The sequence below is a fragment of the Bombyx mandarina genome, chromosome 07 (genome assembly GCF_030267445.1).
Source record: "Bombyx mandarina strain Sakado chromosome 07, ASM3026744v2".
Taxonomy (NCBI): domain Eukaryota; kingdom Metazoa; phylum Arthropoda; class Insecta; order Lepidoptera; family Bombycidae; genus Bombyx; species Bombyx mandarina.
In genome coordinates, this window is record NC_143214.1 from 11,770,822 (window position 1) to 11,794,116 (window position 23,295).

Consider the following 23,295-nt stretch of genomic DNA (forward strand, 5'->3'; position numbering starts at 1 on the left):
AGTTACAATGGCTGCCCCACCCTTCAAACCAAAACGTATTACTTCTTAACGGCAGAAATAGGCAGGGCGGTGGTACCTACCCGTGCGGACTCACAAGAGGTCCTACCACTAGTAAGTACGCAAATTATAATTTTGCGGGTTTGATTTTTATTACACGATGTTATTCCTTCACCGTGGAAGTCAATCGTGAACATTTGTTGAGTACGTATCTCATTAAAAAAATTGGTACCCGCCTGAGATTCTAACACCGGTGCATCACTCAATACGAATGCACCGGACGTCTTATCCTTTAGGCCATCATGACTTTTCGGGTTCTTCTCAAAAGTCCACTGAAGTCTCAATAAATTTCCGCCATTTCACTTGGGTATTATTTCATTACAACACATTTCATTTCAACCTGTTTGATTTTGTTGAAATTCATTGGAATTTATATTTATTTCAGATAAATCTGCAATTACAAATTCGTTAGAAACTTCAATGATGGAATCTAAACAAGAAATTATATAGTTTTTAAATATTCATCATTTCACATTTAGTGTTCAAATTTTATGCTCTCGTTCCCTATTTAGATGCACGCCTATTGGACAGGGCAGTTCAATTAATGGTGACTGATGCAAACTTATTTAGTATTCATTAAAGGTTTTCTCTTATTACAGTGACCGAGTCAAGTTGCATTAATATTAATGTCAAACGAAAGCCTAGAGATTAGTAGTGGAATTCTTTAAAATCAAAAACATTTTGTTTTAAAAGAATTGAAACGATTTTTCGAAAAAAAAAGCAATTCAATTAACTAAAATACCTATCCAAAACAGTGTTTAAGGAGCTTTGGTAATTGTTATCGTATTAATGACCTTACACTTTCATTTTATTGTATGTTTAAATTGATACGATTTAGAATTTTTGTTAGGGTGGCGAAAAAATAGGTAAGCTAAATTTAAAAAGTAATAAGACATCTATGTCAGCGAGCCAGGTAACCAACAGAGCGCAAAGGATTGCGACGTTGAAGTGGTAGTCGGCGGGGCACATTGCTCGTAGAACGGCTAGGACCGAAAAATTATTGACTGGCGATCGCGTATCGGAACATGTAGTGTGGGTAGGCCTCCCACAAGATGGCCCGGTGACCTATTAAGGTTCGTGGGGATCCGCTGGCTGGATGCAAGCAGCGCAGAACCGATCTTTGCGGCGAGGTTTGGGGAAGACCTATGTCCCGCAGTAGACGTCTGTGGGCTAATAGAATAGAATAGAATGATTAAGGTAATACAGTTGGCAAACTTATTTAAAGTCTTAGGTCATTGATTATGGTTTACTCAACGGCTAAAATTTCGGCAATTACTTTAATATCAAAATATGTGGTACTATGTTTAGTTTTACAATAGAAATAGGCAGTCAATTTTGAAACGAACAAAGACATACTTGATACCTCAACTTGTATTTAACAACATTTATTTTTTATGTTGTTGGAAACAAAAATGAAAAATCTTTCATAGACATTTTTTTAGTACAATTTTTCCTCTTTAGGAAAGGCAAGGGGGTCTAAGCCCATACCGCCTTATCTGTTTTATATTTCATAGACATTATAAACCTTCGTTTAAGAGTCCATTTATGGATATGTCAACTAGTGACAAAAGAAAGCAAGATTGCCAACATTGCAAAAAAAATCCATCAGATACGTCACGAACAGAAGGATATGGGGTGTATCGGCTGAGTGATTTGTAAAAAATATCATAAGTACTGAGAATAAAATAGTTTAAGCTTGTACGGTGTAGTGTTTAGTTAGTAAAGGTTCACACTAAAATGTCTTATTCGAATAGTAAGTGTATTTCTTTAAATATGCATAAAATACATGGCTGATTTTAAAGTGTTGATACCGTATTATTAGCGGTATATTATCGTGATTCGTGTGTTCAATGTGTTGTTATGTTCCTGCAGAGTATATTTTTGCGGCGCTGCCAAGGACTCAGCGCGGGACGCCGTTAGTTTTAGGCGGTGATCCGAAAGGAAAGAATTTCCTTTACACCAATGGAAATTCTGTTATTATAAGAGACATAGAGAATCCTGCAATTGCGGACGTCTACACGGAGCACTCTTGCCAAGTGAACGTTGCCAAGTACTCTCCTAGCAGATTCTACATTGCATCTGGAGGTGAGGTTATGTTATTCCGAAATAAATCCAATACTAAGATTTTATGCATATCCTACTTCCAAAGATCATTGCAATGCAGTTTAGATTTCCCTCCAGAATTTCTAGTGTTAAAAAGCAACAGTATCTACTCATGACTAAATGGACCATGGAATTGTCTTAATAGTGGTCACAGGAGTCTAGACATTCACCGCAACATGACTGCCATTATTTATTTTCAGTTTTAAGGAAGAAATTTAATTTCTACTGTATAATAGCTATCACAACCACCAGTTATATCGAAGGGTGAAATGCTGGTTTGAGCGTAATTTTGCTTAATTTATCTTTGTAATAAAAGGTGTGTTTTATTTGGTGTTACCATCAACAGTTGGATATTTTTCAATGAACATCAATTAAGCTTACTTCACTCAAATAGATGAAGAATTTTTTTTGTAATGATATATATTCCAAAATTTCAAAAGGCTCTCCTGTAAAGTTACAAAAATGTTGCTTAAATCAAATGGCCTTTCATCCCTTGATACTTTTACTTAGCTGGAATATGCAGGTTGATGGGTAAATGCTCACATTATGCTTTATTATCCATAGCAAGGCTTGAATATACAATAACATAAATAAATGAAAAATTATAGTTTGTACAGACAATGTTTGAAAATGTTTAATGTTATTGGAAGTTTACTTTTTATGATTGTTTTATTTACCTCATTAGGACAGGGATATTTATTTTTATATGATCTCGTATATAGCTAAGTTTGGAAAATAAGCAAAGCAGCTTAAAGACACCTGTGGTCCTAGGAATAAAATGTTATAGCTGTTGCAAAGTACGACTGCACGCAGGCTTTAGTTGTGTGAGTGACTGATCTGTATACGCGTTGATGTAGGCTATATGTAGCTAATGGAGCTATTGACCGCTCCATCAGGTACACACATTAACGAAATGTGTATTTACAATTTCAACTACAAATAAAGGCCACACACGCTCGTACTTTGCAATAACTATAAAACTTTTTATTCATAGGCTGCTGATCTGTGGTCATTCACTGTTTGAGTTATCTCAAATCCCTAGCTTATAAAAATAAATGGTACAAGCCCAACATTTCAATGAGTCACAGTTTATTTAATTTGGTTAATCTCTATTTATAGTAACCTTTGAATCATTGCAGCTGATAATAGTTTGTTACATAAACAATAATCTTATGTTGTAATGCGGAAGTAATAACAGTAAACCTTAACATTAGAGAAATAATATTGGATATAATATATGACTTTCACTGTCAAAATATGCAATTCAAATTTTAGTTCTTTATAATTCTATTTAGAAATCTAAGCTGCCATATATGGGTAGGATTTATTTGAGTAATTCGTCTAAAAATAAAAAGTGAAAAGAGAATTTGCAAGTTAACATTTTAAGTTAAAGTTAAGTTAAATGAAGTCCGAGATCAAGCTATCTGTGAAAATAGTTTTGTTCCAGTGCAAGAAATTAAATAAAAACAGTTTGTGAAATATTTATTTTTGGAATAGAATAACAGGACTAAAATATATGAGAGTAGAGGTGCCTCTCAATTTTATCAGCGTTCATTAGGTTCTGTTACTGGGTACACAAACTTCATGCCCAAAGCTTTTAAATATCCTTCTTTGACATGTGTTTGACAACTTTGCCATGAGTTTATTGAAAACTGAATGGTGTGTTGTTGTGCACAGAAAATTATGTATTCATCATGAGCACCACATGTCATAGCCCTCATAAGCTAATGGTTTTAGGTTTTAAGTACACAACACATGTCTCCTGCCTATACATATGGAGAAGACTAAAAGTGTTGACCACGGTCAATATGTCAGACTAAAAAATGGTATCAACCACCATGACCTTGGTTTTGCATTTCACTAAATATTCTCCAGGTTGTACATTTTAGTAGCTAGTATTTGTGCCAGCTACGAAAGGGATATCTTTTGTCAAAAATTATTTATTGTTAAATGAGCTGAAAGAATATTGACTATTCAAATTCTTCTACAATTGATATGTATTCTAGCTGGTATTAGCTACTTCTGTTTGAATTCACACAGAAGATAGTTGATTGGTTTGTCAATAATAACCATTCAACCCCTGAATCTACTAAGGGACTTCAGTTCTCTTTCTGTCTTGCACTGAATGCTTCATGGAATTGTTCAGCATAATCTGTTAATTTCCTTTTTACCACCATACCAGGTGTGATTCCAAACATCTATTCTGCCACATAACTTCGATTTTCTACCCCACTGTTTCCCGAGTTCTGTGATATGAACATTTTCAAATAAGGTTTGAGGAGTCTTCAGAAGTACACATCAGCTTGTCTGTGACTCTGGTTTTGCTGATCTCCATGAGCGACGGTGATTAATTGCTATCAGGTAGAACGTATGCTCGCCTGAACACGGTGGTAATAAAAAAATGTGTTTGTCAGATATCATAAATACAAACATTTAAATTCATGGAAATCCAATTTAAATCTTATCTGTTAAGATATAAACTTCATAATCCTTTCAGAAGGGAGTGGCAATGCTATATTTTTTTGTGTTTCTAACAAAAAAGGTAATCGAATTCCTTTGTCCACGGCGACGGTGAAAAATGGCGGGAAACCGTTTTATTTTTTTCTGGCTTTAAAATTTCATGCATTTATTGGTATCAAATTGACTTGACAATTGACAATTTTAATTATAAAACACGACAAAACTTTTTTTCGATCTATTAAATTGTATCTATTTTATAATGCCGATACGGTTTTACTATTTTTGTTGAACGTATTGTTTTTTTCTTCTTACTTCCTGGTAGCATAAGGGGATATTTCAGCTACGCACGGACGGGATATTCCGTGTCCGAAATGTACCTAATTGAGGCCTGTAAAATCAAAGGCAGCTAAACGCCTTAATGTCGTAAAATGTATTAAAAATGGCTCTATCTTGTTTAGTTAGTTGAACATGCTTTAGTGTTTTCATGTTATAACAAATGCAGCTAAATCTCTAACAAATTCAGTTCGAAAAAGTTAAGTTTACTCTGTATTAATTACTAAAAACGAAGTTTTATCATGTAAAATTCAGATTATTAGTAATATTCTCATTCTTTATAAATCTGTTTTAAAATAAAGAATATCGTAGCTATACGAACAAAGTTATTTCAGATTCTCAAACCGGGAGTGTTGCTAACACTGGCCCTAGCAAGAGCAGTACTTTGATGGATCGGGAGGATCCGTAATGACGTGTTTAGGGCCGATTTTTGCAGTTTACCTGAATATTTGACAGTACTCCTTGACAGCCTCAATTGTACTTTTTTCTGTGTTAAGGAAGGAGATACCTCCGTTAGCAACGATTCTGATTGGTCAGCGAGCATTCGTTACGTTTTTATATTCCCGTGTGTTAGCGTGCAATGAACTTGACGGATCGTTAAACATGATTTACAATGATAGAGATTACGAACAGAGTCCCGTGGTATTGCGTGTACTATAATTTGATTTTGTTGCATAAAACGTTGCTGTCGTTATAGCGTTATAGGATATTAAAAGTACCTCTAGTTGTAAGTATGATGTCCACACTCTTAGGTGTTATAGGTATTGTCTAGCGAAGCAGTGCGTCACCGTTTTGCAGAGTAGTGAATTAGAATGGTCCCAATTCCTATTATTATATCTTATTATTATAATATAGTATGGAGGGTGGAATTGAGGTATACAGTTCAGTGTATTAAAAAGTGTCCGCTGTAAGGGAGCTAAAGGTGGCTCCACAGTAGCATGTGGAAAGATTTAAAAAACAGCGCCATAAACTATTAGAGTAGGATACTAAATTTAGAAGGAATGAAACAGGTGGTAGGAACAAAGAAACTGGTGGTAGGACCTTTTGTGAGTCCGCACGGGTAGGTACCAACGCCCCGCCAATTTCCGCCTGAAGCAGTAATGCGTTTCGGTTTAAAGGGTGGGGCAGCCGTTGTAACTATACTGAGACCTTAGAACTCATATTTCAAGGTGGGTGGCGCGTTTATGTTGTAGATGTCTATGGGCTCCAGTAACCACTTAACACCAGGTGGGCTGTGAGCTCGTCCACCCATCTAAGGAATAAAAAAAAAAGATTTTTAAAGAATTAATGATATAGAGACGCCATTGGTATTTATACAAAGATTTTGGGGTACATTATATTTGTTTGAGTATCGTCTTGGGAGGAAATAGAAGAGCATATTCTGTGTTTTTTTAAGTGTCTCATTAGGCAGACGAGCACACGACCTGAAGTCACCATTGCCATAGCCGTAATTGAATACCGTTTTGTGTAGACGCATTTCCTTGTAAAATTATCGTGCAATCGAGGAAAAGGGTGCTTAATAAAAATTCTTGTTTCGTAACATCAATGTAACGTAGAAATGTTTCGTCTAATGTCGCGATCCACATGAGCATGGTTTAATTCTGGATTCAGCGCTCCAGCTGGCATTTATCCAGGGATATTCTAATGCTTTATATCTGAACCCGAGTTACTGCTGCTAACTATTGCTCAGTAATATATTAATGTTAGAGCGTGAGTTGAGAGTCGAATTAATGCGCTTAGAAAATCGATAATGTCTTTAATAAAACCAAATCAAGTTTAATAGACATGCTGATTAAAGCAACTTATTATGGTGTTATTTTTTATTGTCGTATTTTAATATCTTTCTTTAAATTGCAAAGGATGGCAGACGGTCATACAACACACGTGATGATCGTCGTCGTCGATCACCAGAAATATCAGATATACAGCCAAGATGTCCAGTAAATTTTGTTGGAATAAGGTCGTAAACCGATATGAACACCCCACTGAGCTTGACGCTGGATCTTTATTTTTCTTTTTTTTTATTGCCTTGATGGGTGGAAGTGCTCACAGCCCACCTGGTGTTAAGTGGTTACTAGTTCAGCGAAACTCTAACTCCGACTGGGCTAGTTGTTAGCAAAGTCTCTCAAGATGACAGGCTCACTTACAGACCCGGTGAGGCGAGAATATAACATTTACGTAATGCCGTTACGTAGGTTCAAGGTCTGACGAGTGTACTCTGCTTTGGTGGAGGATGTGCGATGTTCAAATGGTTAATTTTTTTTCCTACCTAAGCTGATAGCCTTGAGAGACTATTTCAGCGTAACCTAGTAACTAGTAGGTGAGCTCACGGGGCTCAAACCTGATGACGTTGCTAACACGAACCGTAGCCAGAGCCGTGCTTCGCAGAATCTACCACCGGATCCGAAACGCGACCCTCTGAGAAGATCCGGCGAGAAATTCAGTGGGCTGTGTCTGTGGGTTAATTTACTCGTCGAGCCCTTCGTCGCAAGCGACGGGTTCGACGAAAACGATGACCCGAAATGGTTAAGCTGACTCGGTTGTGCTGTAGTTAGCGCCTTTGACTGTTTCGCCAAGGGTTGTGGGTTTGATTCCCACCTAGTTCGAACAATGTTTGATGAACAGGTTTTTTTGCTCTTTGACTGAGTGCTAACTATTTATGTGTGTATTTAAATGTATGTATGTCAGTCTCTGGTACCCATAACGCACGGAATCCTAATTTGAGGCCGGGTGACCGTGCGTGATTTATTCTTAGTTATTATTATTATTTACTCAGCGCCCATTGCTATAATACGTTCCGCAAGTAACTGCCTTGAGTCACAGCGCGTCATGGCTATAAGGGCGCCTATTGCTGATGCGTATGAACTACACTAACCATTGACAATCATTTAGGCCGTACGTTGGTATACCTACAAATCTATCTATATATAAATATATCTTTCTTTAAACGAGCAATTATTGTATATATACATATATATATATATATATATATATAATCTGAATCTCGGAAACGGCTCCGACGATTTTTATAAAATTTAGTAAACAGGAGATTTCGGGGGCGATAAATCGATCTAGCTACAATTTATTTTCAGAAAATGTCGTTTTATTTGTGTTTTCAATGATCAACTTTATCGATAATCAACTTAAACATGAACTTATAATTTATTGAAAGAAAATAACAAATAATATAATATCAATATGTAATTCGTATTTAAATATAATTTATAAAAAACACGATTTATATTAAAAAAAATACCGAGCAAAGCTCGGTCATCCATTAGTGTCATTTAAAAAAAAAACCAAGAAAATCTCATGGGTCGCAAGCAAATTTGGACTCTGTGATACAGTAGCGAAGGAGTCTAGCGCTAATAGAAGTGTACATCTTCCTCAGATGCTTCCGGGAAGGTTCGCATCTGGGATACGGTTAACAAGGAACACATCCTAAAGAATGAGTTCCAGCCGATCGGTGGTCCAATAAAGGACATCGCTTGGAGCGCCGACAGCCAACGCATGGTCGTCGTCGGCGAAGGCAGGGAGAGGTAGGAGCATTTTGAGGACTACTTTGGTTGTGATCGTCAGAAACTATTAAAAATATTCGCAGTATGATGTCTGTTTGAATGGTAACTAACCAGTTTTTTTTATTGTTTAGATGGGTGGACGAGCTCACAGTCCACCTGGTGTTAAGTGGTCACTGGAGCCCATAGACATCTAAAACGTAAATGCGCCACCCACCTTGAGATATGAGTTCTAAGGTCTCAGTATAGTTACAACGGCTGCCCTGCCCTTCAAACAGAAACGCATTATTGCTTCACGGCAGAAATAGGCAGGGTGGTGATACCTACCCTTGCGGACTCACAAGAGGTCCTACCACTAGTTGCACTCGTGAGTATTATACCAGTTTACTGCAATAGCCGAACTGCATTTTCTGGTGGTAGGGCCCACACCACCCTGCCTATTTGTGCCGTGAAGCAGTAATGAGTTTCGACTTGAAAGGTGGGGCGTCGTATAGAACTGCTGTACTATAGTGCTGAGACTTAGAACTCATGTCTCAAGCTAGGTGGAAATATTTACATTGTTACAATGTTTGATCCAGACACGGGCGTAACTGCATACAGACTTATCAATAAATAAGAGTATATAAAATAACATAAAAGAAGTCTGGTCTTACTTGCTGTAGCGCGTGGCCTTAAAGTGGAAATGCATTTTATATTAAACCACAGAATATATTAGAACTATAGCGCAATTCAGAAGACTAATAATGCCAACTATCCAGTACTAATGTAAACTCATTTATAAACTTGATTAACCTTGTATTAAATTAAGGCACTATGATATTTCATAAGGATTAAATAGGCTGCTTTTTTATTGGTGAGACTTGTTGAACGAGCTCACGGCCCTCCTGGTATTAATTGGTTACCGTAGCCCATAGACATAAACAATATAAATGCTGCCAATCACCATGATACCAGAATTCTAAACCTCTTCTACAGTAGCTCTTAACAGTTTTTGCCTGATGCACATATGTACATGAGCGGATCTGTTTATTTATATGGATAATTATAGCGGTGCTAAGTTTGTAATACCTAAACCGATCCTCGTTCTTGTCGAATCCGTCGCTTGCTCGATGAAGGGCTCTGCGAGTAAATTAACCCACAGACACAGACCGCTGTGTTTCTCGTAGGATCTTGTCAGTGGGTCGCGTTTCCGATCCGATGGTAGATTCTGCGAAGCACTGCTCTCACTAGGGTTAGTGTTAGCAACGTTGTCAGGATTGAGCCCCGTGAGCTCACCTACGCCTACGTATTAGGTATTAGGTTACGCTTACATAGATTCTCAAAGCTATAAGCTTAGGTAGGAATAAAAAAAAAAGAAGACCTAAGGATGTCAAACGGTTTCTTTTCTACCAGATTCGGTCACGTCTTTATGTCCGAAACCGGTACGTCAGTTGGCGAGATCAGTGGCCAGTCGAAGCCGATAAATTCAGTGGACTTCAGACCTACGAGGCCGTTTCGCATCGTGACCGCCTCAGAGGACAACACCATCGCCGTGTTCGAGGGGCCTCCGTTCAAGTTCAAGTGCACCAAGCAGGTATGATCTTGAGGCTTATACCAAAACAGATATGTCATTAACGTGGGTTTGGTAAGAACGGAACGTAGGAAAAGAGTGTGGAACGGAGCGTTAAGATGTCCGTGAGAGAGACGGTAAGAAACGGAGAAGATAATGACAGAGAGAATGACACGGAAATGCAAGATGATGAGGACGTTAGAATGAGAAAGGCTTAAAAAAGGTGTCAATTAATTATTAATTATCTATATGGACATAATCTGTACATATCTATATATATAAAAATAAAATGCTGTACGTTAGTCTCGCTAAAACTCGAGAACGGCTGGACCGATTTGGCTAATTTTGGTCTTGAATTATTTGTGGAAGTCCAGAGAAGGTTTAAAAGGTTTAGATAAATAAGGAAGTGCTCGGAATTAAATAAAAATAACAATTTTGTTTTCCCTTTGATGTGTCCCCCGTCGGATGGATTCCTTTTGTTTCTTTTAAGGTTATTTTATACAAAAGTTTAGTTCTTTTATTTATCGATTGAGGCACTACGAAGTCTGCCGGGTCAGCTAGTTATGTATAAAAAACTCAGGACAGAGACACAAGTACCCGATATTACATACATATATCGTCTTCTCGGATTAAAACTGTATAATCTGAAAACTTACAAATTTTACAGAAGAGTGTTTTAAAGGCTTTAAAAATATTAATAATCATCTTTGCAACATTTATTTTATATTTTATACCAGTTACATTATCTGTGTTTTAAAGTAAGATAAAATTATATATTAATTTTGTTAATAGTAATCAAAACATAGGTAAATAAAAAAAAAAACTAAAACTAAACTACGCTCTTTTAACAGTATTTATTAGAAAAATACTGGTGTCACCAAATGATTCCCGCATATTAACTCAATTTCGAATATTTTTGGGAATTTTGCACTTTTAATGCGAAAAGACGATATATGCATTGGTCTCAATAATGTGGCTTCCGCAGGAGCATACGCGTTTCGCTCAAGCGGTACGTTACAGTCCAGATGGCAGCCTGTTCGCATCGGCTGGCTTCGATGGCAAGATCTTCCTCTATGACGGAGCTACCTCAGAGCTCAAAGGAGAGGTGAGAAACGATCGATAAAATATCCCTAACAACAATTTAGCGAATGCCTCATGACAATATGTCCTTATTCAAATGAGGTTTGAAAGGATTTTGAACGGTCGGCAACTAGGGATATTCCGATACTAGTAAATACGAGTAGGTACTCGATACTTTTGATTCGATACCAAGTATTTATAGCATCGAATCAATCTTGCGATACATACTCGGTATCGAAACAAGAGTACTTGGTATCAAATCGAATCGGCATTACCATTAAAAAGTCTAAAATATCCGAACGCATCATACAGAACGAGAAAGCAAAAGCCTTCTCGCTCGGTTACCGGTATTTATCCATCACGTGGTGGCGATGGCGCGGCGTGAGTGACGCGTCGTGTCTCCTTTGGAAAAAAAGGACTCGTGTCCTTTTTTTCCAAAGCCGGTGCTACAATGTCTCAAACAAGGAACAGATTGTCTCCAAAATACCTCGAACAGTTACTGTTTTTGGGCAATCTTGATGCCAAAAAGTTTTTTGTTTAAAGTAGGTACTTAAAGTGACGCATAACTTTTATAGGTAATAAAAGTTTTTTTTCCTTCTCAATTTTGTTTTAATTATTGTCTTTCAACGTTAATTGTTTTTACGTGAGTTTCCTCAGAAAAAAAGTGCTAAAAGTATCGATATCAGTAAGTATCGATACTTTAGGAGTATTCATATAAGTAGTATCGAAAAAAGATTTGAGTACTATCGAAATGAGTAGGTATCGATACTTTGATGGTATCGGAACATCCCTATCGGCAACAGCTTGGCTCTAGGTTGCTGTTGTCTGAAAACTTGAAAAGGAAAAAAAAACAATTGGAACAGAGTAAAATTTGCGTCCTGACAGTTCCGGATGTAGGTTCTCTTCGGATTGTTCATTTACAGTGCGTACCTCACAGATAAACATACATTTAAATTCATATAATTAAAATTTAATTTTAAAATTTGGCTGTATGAACTATGATCCCTTTATCTATGACATAAGGCTGACTCTTGTCGAATTTGATGATTCAAGTGCGTTTATGAATAAAAAAAAAAGAAAAAAGTTTGATTTTTATTTATTACTTAATTGGACGAACTCACAAACCAACCGTATGCAATAAAAAAAAAAGTGCCTTGAGAGTCAAGTTATTGGAAAGTTCTGGAAGCGATATTAAATTCTTTTTGAACGCATTTATAATCGCGGTGACCGTCTTGCCTAAAAAATTTAGTGATTTATTGTTTAAACGTCAGTATATTAATAAATCGACGAAACATTGAAAGAAGAAGCGGCCATTAAATTCAAAAATCACGTAAATGAATGGATACGTCTCGTTTGCCGCGCTTCAGATCGGTTCTCCGGCGCACAAGGGCGGCGTTTACGGCATCTCGTGGTCGCCGGACGGTAAACAGTTACTGTCCTGTTCGGGAGACAAGACCTGCGCGATATGGGATATCGAGACGATGCAGAGGACCACCCTATTCAACATGGGCAACGCCGTCGAAAACCAACAGGTAGGTTGTTGTTTTGTAATTAATACATATGTCTATAGCACCCTGACAATAGAGAAGTTGAACTTCTGTAACGTATTTTTTATTAAATGGACACCTAAGAGACGTCCACCGGTTCGACCCTTATATGTTTGTGTAACGGAATCTTTCGACGTAGTTTTCGACGACATCGAGAAGTTTCCTTTTTTTATTTATTGCTTAGGCGGGTGGAAGTGTTTACGACCCACCTGGTGTTAAGTGATTATTGCAGCCCATAGACATATCTATAACGTAAATGCCGCCACTCACCTCGAGATATGAGTTCTTAGGTCTCCGTTTTTACAGTACAACGACTGCCCTTCAAACCGAAGTGCCATGTTCGTGACGCGGTTCAAAGACCTGTGACAGCACAATTAATTTTGTAATTTCGGTCGAAGATAAAAATAAACATTATTTGATTCATTTTGCTGCGACATGCGACGTAAATATTTTTAGTTATTGCTGCAGCTCATGGAAATCTTGGCATGAATGCACTTGCCTTAATTTTTTATTTATTAATGCTTAGTTGGGTGGACGAGCTCACAGCCCACCTGGTGTTAAGTGGTTACTGGAGCCCATATACATCCACAACGTAAATGCGCCACCCACCTTAAGGTATAAGTTCTAAGGTCTCAAGTATAATTACAACGGCTGCCCCACCCTTCAAACCGAAACGCATTACTGCTTCACGGCAGAAATAGGCAGGGTGGTGGTACCCACCCGCGCGGACTCACAAAAGGTCATACCATCAGTAATTACGCAAATTATAATTTTGCGGGTTTCATTTTTATTACACCATGCTATTCCTTCACCGTGGAAGTCAATCGTGAACATTTGTTGAGTACGTAACTTAGCTTACGTGACAGAAGTTCAACTACGGAGAAAGGGGGGCTCATAGAGTTGCCCTTTGACTGACCAAAAATATCGCACAGACACGACGCAGTAAAATTGTTTAATTTCATTTGTTGGAGTTCATCCGGAATTGCCATATTGTTTGTTTCAGGTGTCTTGCCTATGGCAAGGGAAGCATCTCATATCCGTGTCCCTGTCCGGGGTGATCAATTACTTGGATGTCGACAACCCGGACAAGCCGAAGCGAGTGCTGATGGGCCACAACAAGCCGATAACCTGCCTCGCTCTCCACGGCAACGGCAAAACCGTGTACACCGCCAGCCACGACGGCTGCGTCACCGAGTGGAATGTGGACTCGGGTGAGGATTGACCATTAATTTATGATAAAGTTTGCGACAGGCTAAAAAGGGTCAATATAATCGGTAATTGAGACAAAAAGTTTTTTTCTTCTTCTTTTTCTTAGATGGATGAACGAGCTCACAGCCCTCCTGGTTGTTAATTGGTTACTGGAGCCCATAGACGTCTACAACGTAAATGATATATAAATTCTAAGGTGTCAGTATAGTTACAACGGCTGCCTCGCCCTTCAAACCGAAACGCATTTCTGCTTCACGGCAGAAATCTAACCGACCAACCATCGAAGAAATAAAAATAAAAAAACAGTTAAAAGATATTATTAATGATCAAGACCATATCGAGGATTGAAATGCTATTTGGCCTAAGCGAAATTTCGCTGAATACATTATCTTTGTAATTAAAGGTCCGTTTTGTTTATTACTACCGATCCGCCCTCACTTTGTTTCGGGAACTGTAATTTATTATTGACTAGCTGACCCGGCAGACTTCGTAGTGCCTCAATCGATAAATAAAATACCTAAACTTTTATATAGAATAAACTTAAAACAAACAAAAGGAATCCGTCCGACGGGGGACACGTCAAAGGGAAAACAAAATTGTTATTTTTATTTAATTCCGAGAATTTTCATATTTTTATACCTTTTAAACCTTCTCTGGACTTCCACAAATAATTCAAGACCAAAATTATCCAAATCGGTCAAGCCGTTTTCATGTTATGTCGTGACAACGGAAAACGGGTTTCATTTTTATATATATAGATAGATTATGAAAATGTCATGGCAATATTTTTTCTACTTGACACTTATTGTTATATTTTGGGTAATTTTTATAAATTATAGCCCATGTGCTATTCCGATGTGTCAGCTATATTATTGTAATGTTTCATAAAAACCATCCAATAATTTTTACGTGAAATAGTAATAAACATACATCCATACATAATTTCAGTAGGATTAGTATCAACAATACGATGTTTTTAATTGCATTTCAATTAAATTTACCCCTTTCAAATAACCGAAGAAGTTTTTTGTTACGATATTTTTTATATGGCTCTCCTGTCCTCGATATGAACTACACTTCCCGATAGTGTTATCTTGTAAAGGCTTATTTATAGTATTACTAGCTGACCCGGCAGACTTCGTAGTGCCTCAATCGATAAATAAAAGAACTAAACTTTTGTATAAAATAAACTTAAAGCAAACAAAAGGAATCCGTCCGACGGGGGACACATCAAAGGAAAAACAAAATTGTTATTTTTTTATTAAATTCCGAGCATTTTCATATTTATCTACCTTTTAAACCTTGTCTGGACTTCCACAAATAATTCAAGATCAAAATTAGCCAAATCGGTTCAGCCGTTCTCGAGTTTTAGCGAGACAAACGAACAGCAATTCATTTTTATATATAGAGATAGTATTATTAGTGAGAAGTCTGGTTTTGTGTGAAAAATGTGGTTTAGTCTGACGCTATTTCTGCTGGTACAGGCGAAGCTCGTCACGTCGAGGGCCAGGGTCACGGGAACCAGGTCAACGGCATGAGGACGACCAAGGACGGGAGCCTCCTCACCATAGGTATCGACGACACGCTGCGGAAGGCGGAACCCACAGCGGAAGGTAATTATGGCAAGGTCAAGGTTGTCTGGTGCGGGAAAGACGAAACCATGTTTTTTCTTTATCCATCTATTAAGAAGTTTCACTTCTGTCATGTTCGCCGAATACCGACTCAGCTCAGCTCAGCTTTATTAAATTGTTGTGTGAACTATACAATATTAGATTCATCCTGTGTTAAGTAGTTACCAATGTTTGAAGTCGTGGCCTAAAGGATAAGACGTCCAGTGCACTCGTATCGAGCGATTCGACTGTCCCGGGGTTCAAATCCCGCCGGCAGGTACCACGACTTCCATGGTAAAGGAATAACGTCGTGTGATTGGATGTCATATGAGGTCGCATGAGTAGATACCTCCCCCATGCCTATTTCTGCCGTGAAGCAGTAATGCGGTTTGGTTTGAAGGATAAAGCGGCTATTGTACTGTAAATACTGAAACATTCGAACTCATGTGTAAAAGTGTGTGGTGACTTTTACGTTGGTGATGACCTATGGGCTCCGGTCTTCATTTAAGACCAGGTTTTTTATTTATTTTTATTGCTTAAATAGGTGGACGAGCTCACAGCCCAAGGTGTTAAGTGCTTACTGGAGCCCATAGACATTTACAACGTAAATGCGCCACCCACCTTGAGATGTAAGTTCTAAGATCTCAGTATATATACAACGGCTGCAGAGGTCGGGGTGGGGAGTCGGGGGGAAGGGTTTGCCGGCAGACTGACGCTTGTGTCCGCAGGGGCGACGCCGACGTACACGGGCGCCGCGGTGCCCTTGGGCTCGCAGCCTCGCGCGCTGGACCACGCCGCCGAAGACGACATCACGATCGTCGCCACAGTCAAAGAGGTAGGTAATTCAGTCGGAAACGGCTCCTGGTCGGGGTGACGCAGAGTAATGTCTTTGGGTAGGCTTCGGCCGATGATTGAAATTCGACTTTAATGACATACGCCTCAAGACTCAAATTCTTTCATCTGCTACGTCTCTTTTTACGTACCTTCTTTATTGGTCGTGGATATTTCGAGAGAAGAAAAAAAAAGAATAATTAATTTTTTTACCTATTTATTAATAATAGTAAATTCGTAAATAAATGACAAATCGATCTAAGAATTGATTCCATACTTTTTATGCTTTTGGTATTTATTGGTTAGCATATTAGTGTGTGGAAATTAATCGGACATTTTGAAGTCTGTGAAAATGACGTTCAAAGATGTCAAAGAAAGACGTACAGACATAGCAAGACAAACAAATTTAATGACATTTAGATATTTAATTAAAAAAAATAATTAAGCTTAACCCCTTTTTTTAATTGGATTTTCTATAAAAGCATAATTTTTAGTTTTTTTAAACTATTATAATTTTTTAATTTATTTGTTGAATTTGAATTTTTTTAAAAATTTTCAATTTTCTTTTTTAATATTGTGTTGTCCTCGGTCCTTAATAAGTATACCAAATTTCGAGTTAATACGACGTTTTGAAGGGGATCAAGATCATGTTCAAAGATTCCGTTACATGCTAATAATATACATACGTCTGAAGCTAATAAAAGCGTAATAAAAAAAAAAAACTGTTCGGTTTCAGCTGGTGGTCTTCGTCGGCGGCAGCAAGCAGTCCAGCCTGCCGCTGGCCTACGAGCCGACGTGCGTCGCCATCGACAAGAGCTCGGGGCTGGTCGCCGTCGGCGGTCAGTTCAACACCATCTACTTTATTGAACTCGTGGAGAGCACTCGGCTTGCCCTGAGATAGCCGTCAATAATAACAAACAAAATTAAAAGTAACTCGGCTGGAAGTTTCCGCTCGCTTTGAAGCTTGAGGTCGATGTCTCAATTGTACGTGCCTCTGACATAGCCGTCAACCATAGCAAAGAAAATCAAAAGTAACTCGACGGGAACGTCTCCCCTCGCTTTGAGGCTTGAGATCGATGTTTCAATCTCGAATCTCAACTCAAACTCGAAACTCAATTTCGAATAGTTTTGAAAATTGTACACTTTTGATGCGAAAAGACGATCTTATCCGACGTACCCTATATATTATTATGTATTTATTTATACTAGAGGTCCCGCAGTAGTCGAAATTCGACTATAATTAATTGGAATTGTAAGTTTGTGCACTATCATGATTGTATTTGATACTTCTATAATCACAAATTTCGCCAAGGGTACACTATAAAAAAATATTAATAAAGGCAAACAATATTTAATTTATTCTCAATTTGACCACAGACGTCAAGAACAAAAGTTTGACAATAAATAGTATGCATGCGTGTGTGCGTCAAATACATGGTATGTAGTGTGTGTACTGTTTTCTTTATTGATTTAATGCATTTTTTATGCATTATTTAAAAAAAATATTAGCATTGTACACTTCTTCTCTATATTCTGTATAAGTGTGGAAAATTTCATACTCCTCCGTCCGCGCAATTTTCGTAAAAAGGGATACAAAGTTGTTGCTTCACGTATTAATATATAGATACGAAATTCCGTAGGCGTCCCACTTTGACACGAAAAAAAATATGGTCACGTTACGTATGACGTGCTGCGCAGACGTCACACAGTGGGGTGAGAACTAGAACAATGTCGAGTGATTCTTAACGTGCGCGGTCCCGCAGGCGGCGACAGCCGGGTGCACGTGTACTCGCGCGGGGCGGGCGCGGCGGGCGCGGAGCTGGCGCACCTGGGGCCCGTCACGGACGCGCGCTTCAGTCCGGACTCGCGCTACCTGGTGGCCGGCGACGCTAACCGGAAACTGATACTCTACTCCACCGACGAGTTCAAGGTACGCTATCGTAAGAGATTTTGTGACCTGGTAACTAAGACCTATAGGTCATTTCCTAGTTTAATTTGTATTCTTACTAGCTGACCCGGCAGACTTCAATCGATAAATAAAATATCTAAGCTTTTGTATTTTAAAACAAACAAAAGGAGTCCGTCCAACAGGGGTACACATCAAAGGAAAAACAAAATTTTTATTTTTATTTAATACTAAGCATTTTCATATTTATCTACCTTTTAAACCTTCTCTGGACTTTTACCAATAATTCAAGACCAAAATGAGCCAAATCGGTCCAGTCGTTCTCGAGTTTTAGCGGGACTAACGAATAGCAATTCATTTTTATATTTAAAGATGATAATATGGACTGAAATGAAATGAAGATGATTAATTTGAGACATTAATCAACTGGGATGAAATTAAATGAAATGAGCTGAGATTATATGGGATGAAATATAATCTCAGTAAAATGGTGGTCATTTACTGAGATTTTGAAGTCGTCGTGGCCTAAAGGATAAAACGTCCGGTGCATTCGTTGTAGCGATGCATCGGTGTTCAAATCCCGCAGGCGGGTACCAATTTTTCTAATGAAATACGTACTCAACAAATGTTCACGATTGACTTCCACGGTGAAGGAATAACATCGTGTAATAAAAATCAAACCCGCAAAATTATAATTTGCGTAATCACTGGTGGTAGGACCACTAGTGAGTCCGCACGGGTAGGTACCACCGCCCTGCCTATTTCTGCCGTGAAGCAGTAATGCGTTTCGGTTTGAAGGGTGGGGCAGCCGTTGTAACTATACTGAGACCTTAGAACTTATATCTCAAGGTGGGTGGCGCATTTACGTTGTAGATGTCTATGGGCTCCAGTAACCACTTAACACCAGGTGGGCTGTGAGCTCGTCCACACATCTAAGCAATAAAAAAAAATTTTTTTTTGTGCACTTTCACAAATATTAAACTGTTAATAAAGCACCGTTATGACACATTTAAACCTGAAGAAACACTGAATAGACAAAATAAAACAAATCACACAACTTCACTACTCGCGTTCCCGCCAAAAAGTCCTCAAGATACGCGTTTGAGCCGGATCATAGATTATACAATGTGTCCGTGCACCAGTGTCGGAGACTTAAGGGGGATAAAATATGGGGATTTTTATCGACAAATCACTATCCCAATTTTCTTTTGTCCCTTCCATACTAGAATGGCAGCCATTCCACCTGTCCACTCATTTAAGCAATATTGTATTCACAGCTGGCCCACAATAAGGAGTGGGGCTTCCACACCGCGCGCGTCAACTGCGTGGCCTGGAGCCCGGACTCCAAGCGCGTCGCTTCGGGCTCGCTCGACACCACCATCATCGTCTGGAGCGTCGACCAGCCATCCAAGCACACGATCATTAAGAGTTAGTATAATTGGACGGCTTACGATCGCGCGGACGGTGCTGTCGGCCTACGTTGACGCTATAACTACACCGGTCCAATCCCGATCCTGCGGACAGAATGGAAAGCAGTCGACGTCGCCCCAAGCACGTCAATTCGGATCCTCCCGATCCACTAACGGTGCTTCTAGGTACCTCAAGCACCGGTCACCGTCCTCGTCGAACCTGTCGCTTGCGACGAAGGGCTCGCGAGTGAATTAACCCTCAGACACAGCCCACTGAGTTTCTCGCCGGATCTTCTCAGTGGGTCGCGTTTCCGATCCGGTGGTAGATTCTGCGAAGTACGGCTCTTGCTAGGGTTCGTGTTAGCATCGTCATCAGGTTTGAGCCCCGTGAGCTCACCTACTAGTCAAGGTTACGCTGATATAGCCTCTCAAGGCTCTCAGCTTAGGTAGAACACAAAAAAAAATACACTGGTCAAGGTCTGGGTGTCTGCTGATCCAGTTTGAAGAGTAACACGCTCCACTCGGGACTTCAAACTCCCGCTGAGCAACCACATGTCGTAGGCGGCGGCTTGACTCTGCCCCTAGCATTGCTGATGTCCATGGGGCACGATATCCGCTCACCATTAACAGGCTGTATGGTGACTTTGTCAATTATCGCCAAAGTTTATAATTTTTAATACGCTTTTATTAGCTTCAGACGTATGTATGTTAGTATGTAACGGAACCTTTGAACATGACTTTGACCCCCTTCAAACCGTCGGATTAACTCAAAATTTGGTATACTTAATAAGGACCAATGACAATTCAATATTTAAAAAAAATTGAAAAAATTGAAAATCAACTAAGAAATGAAAAATAAATAATAGTTTAAAAAAACTAACAAAATACGCTTTTATAGAAAATCCAACTAAAAATAGAAAATAAATTTGAATTAAAAATAGTAAGAAAAAATGATTTTATTGTAAAAAAAGCGTACGGTGCACGGTATCAGTAGCTATAAATATTTTATAAACAGATATGAGCAGAAGGGTTATTTTGATTATATCTTGAAAAGCACCCCACGCTTATTTTACAATAAATTAATTTTTTCATACACTATTTTTAATTCATATTTATTTTCTATTTTTTAGTTGGATTTTCTATAAAAGCAATATTTTGTTAGTTTTTTTAAACTATTATTTATTTTATTATTATTTTCCAGATGCCCATCCCCAAAGTCAGATAACCGGTCTGACCTGGATCGACGACGAGACCATAGTGTCGACCGGACAGGACGCCAACACGCGGGTCTGGACCGTGCCCAAGGCTTAGACGACGCCCTTCAATGACACGATAATGTTCTAGTTTAGGCCGTACGTAATCATAAGCATCATCGACTCACATATATCCACTGCAGCACGTAGGGTTCCCCGGATGTCCCAGGGGAGGCTCGACGGGTCACGATCGCGGGGAGGAGTAAAAAATACAATCAATTACAATTCTCGACCATGCTCTGATTTTCTTTGTCTTCGCTTCTCGCGAGACGCATTGAACTGTGCAAATGGTCTGTGTTCCGACGCTTCGCACTTTATGCGTATTAATCGAGAGTCGATATATCGACGGTTCGCGCTCTTTTTTTTTCATACCTAAACTGATAGCATTGAGAGAATATGTCAGCGTAACCGGACGAGAAGGGGGGCTCTTACCTGACGACGTTACTAACACTAACCATAGCAAGAGCAGTGCTTCGCAGATCGGAAACGCGACCCACCGAGAAGATCCGGCCAAAAACTCAGTGGGCTGCGTCTCTGGGTCAATTGCTTTCTCGCGAGTTGCATTCAACTGCGAAAATGCATGTATTCCGACGCGTCGCATTTTATACGTATTAATCGAGAGTCGATATATCGACGGTTCGCGCTCTAAGAGTTAAGCTATCACATGAATGTTGTGTTGATTAACAAGCCCATAAAATAAATCCAATCCGTTCCGTGTGGCGTCATTCGGGGCCAAAAACAATCTAATTATCGATTCTGCAAAAATACACAACGAGTAACCATATTAAAATTTGACATTGTAATTTATCATCAGCTCGACATTAACAAATTATTAATAGTTATTAGATTTTAATTACTGTTACAAATCTTTAATACTGCAGTTGTAATTAAATTATTGTTTTAATTTAATTAGCGTGGCGTATTACTAATTTTTAGATAATACTTCTGTTACTGAGCGTTTGTGGTGTATTAGCAATTAATGTATACTAATGTTCGTGTAATGATCGAAATTCGACCATAACCACTCTAAAGATTAAGTAAGGATTTGCTTTTACTTTGTTCCGTATATTTTCTACCTGGAAAAAAAAAACAAGTAGCTTTTTACAATTGGTTCATCGACAAAAGGCCGTGAATAAATAAATATTTACTAACAATCACGCCACGTTAACTGGTCCCGTGATAAGTTCGTAAAGAACTTGTGTTACAGTTACCAGATAACGGATATAAATGTAAGATTTTTATTATACACATACATATATTTAATAGACATCCATAACCCTGGAAAAGACATTTATATTTGTCATACAAATATCTTCCCTTGGCGGGATTCGAACCCGCGACCGCCCTGTGTAGTGACCATGTGACTTACCACTACACCAGACGGCCGAATATTTAATAAATTATAAAAACAGTTGATTAACTAATAATAATAAATAAAGGCTTATAGGCGATTTATATATATAGGCCGCTATATTGAACTAGAACATTATCAAGTCAGATAAGAAAGCAAAAGTGAACATAAGTGTGTCACATTAAATATAGACTCGATCGATAATATATTTATTTCGCTTTATTTTGTAAGTTTTTTTTATACTAAAAACATTTTGGAGGCGCGTGCGCTTTCGTGATTATGTCCATCGTTTGTACAGCAGGGAACAAGAAATATATAAAATCATATTGTTTGCTTTTACACAGACTATAACAAAAACATAGAGCGTAAACTAATTTGTCTATGATTAACTAATCTGTTTGTTTCGTTTGATTCCAACCCAAAAGGATATGATCAAAGATGAATTAAAGACGAAAGCACACGCCGTACTTACACAACCTAATATAATTTTGTTGAAAATAATTAATTATTCGAACTAACTGCAATGTGTTTTGGCCTTTGTTTAGAATTTGCAATTTTAAAATATGCTGATTTAAAAAAGAAAGTGAAGATCTGTTGATTCTCATTGGAATGTTGGCTACACAATGTGTCAAAATTGACAAGTAAATAAAAGTATATTTAGGAACATACATAAGTAGATTTTTTGCAATATCTTTTCGATTAAAAATACTATAATTCAGTATTAATGTTATTCAATAACAAAAATGTAACGCTCAAATTTTTTAATCTCTCAAAATTGATTAACAACAAAATAGTCCATTACAGATACAAAATTGTATTTAAATTATATGTACATCTACCTATGGTATATTATGTACCATCAAAAAATTGATGCGCAGTGATGTTTGTTAAGAGATTGCATTTATATAAAACTTTATTTAACACCCAATCGATTCGTGTACAGAATATTTTATTTTGTAAATTGAATATCAATAAACTCTAAAATGTATTAAGGCTACAGTATTTTTATACTAATTTCGTACCTACGTACTATCTTGGTTTTGTATGTGATTTCTAATAAAGTATATGAAATGATAAATAAA

General features: G+C 38.1%; 1 protein-coding gene across 1 annotated transcript; it reads left to right on the forward strand.

Annotated features, from left to right (window-relative positions):
• The first annotated feature begins 1,569 nt into the window (after nt 1-1,569).
• Nucleotides 1,570-23,295, forward strand: flr (actin-interacting protein 1 flr). Its single transcript, XM_089728795.1, has 13 exons — nt 1,570-1,810; nt 1,930-2,142; nt 8,345-8,492; nt 9,861-10,041; nt 11,003-11,122; nt 12,465-12,629; nt 13,648-13,855; nt 15,338-15,466; nt 16,192-16,298; nt 17,031-17,133; nt 18,058-18,224; nt 19,478-19,628; nt 20,811-23,295. Exons 1-13 carry the CDS (start codon nt 1,795-1,797, stop codon nt 20,918-20,920), a joined length of 1,818 nt encoding a protein of 605 aa, XP_089584921.1. The 5' UTR covers nt 1,570-1,794; the 3' UTR covers nt 20,921-23,295.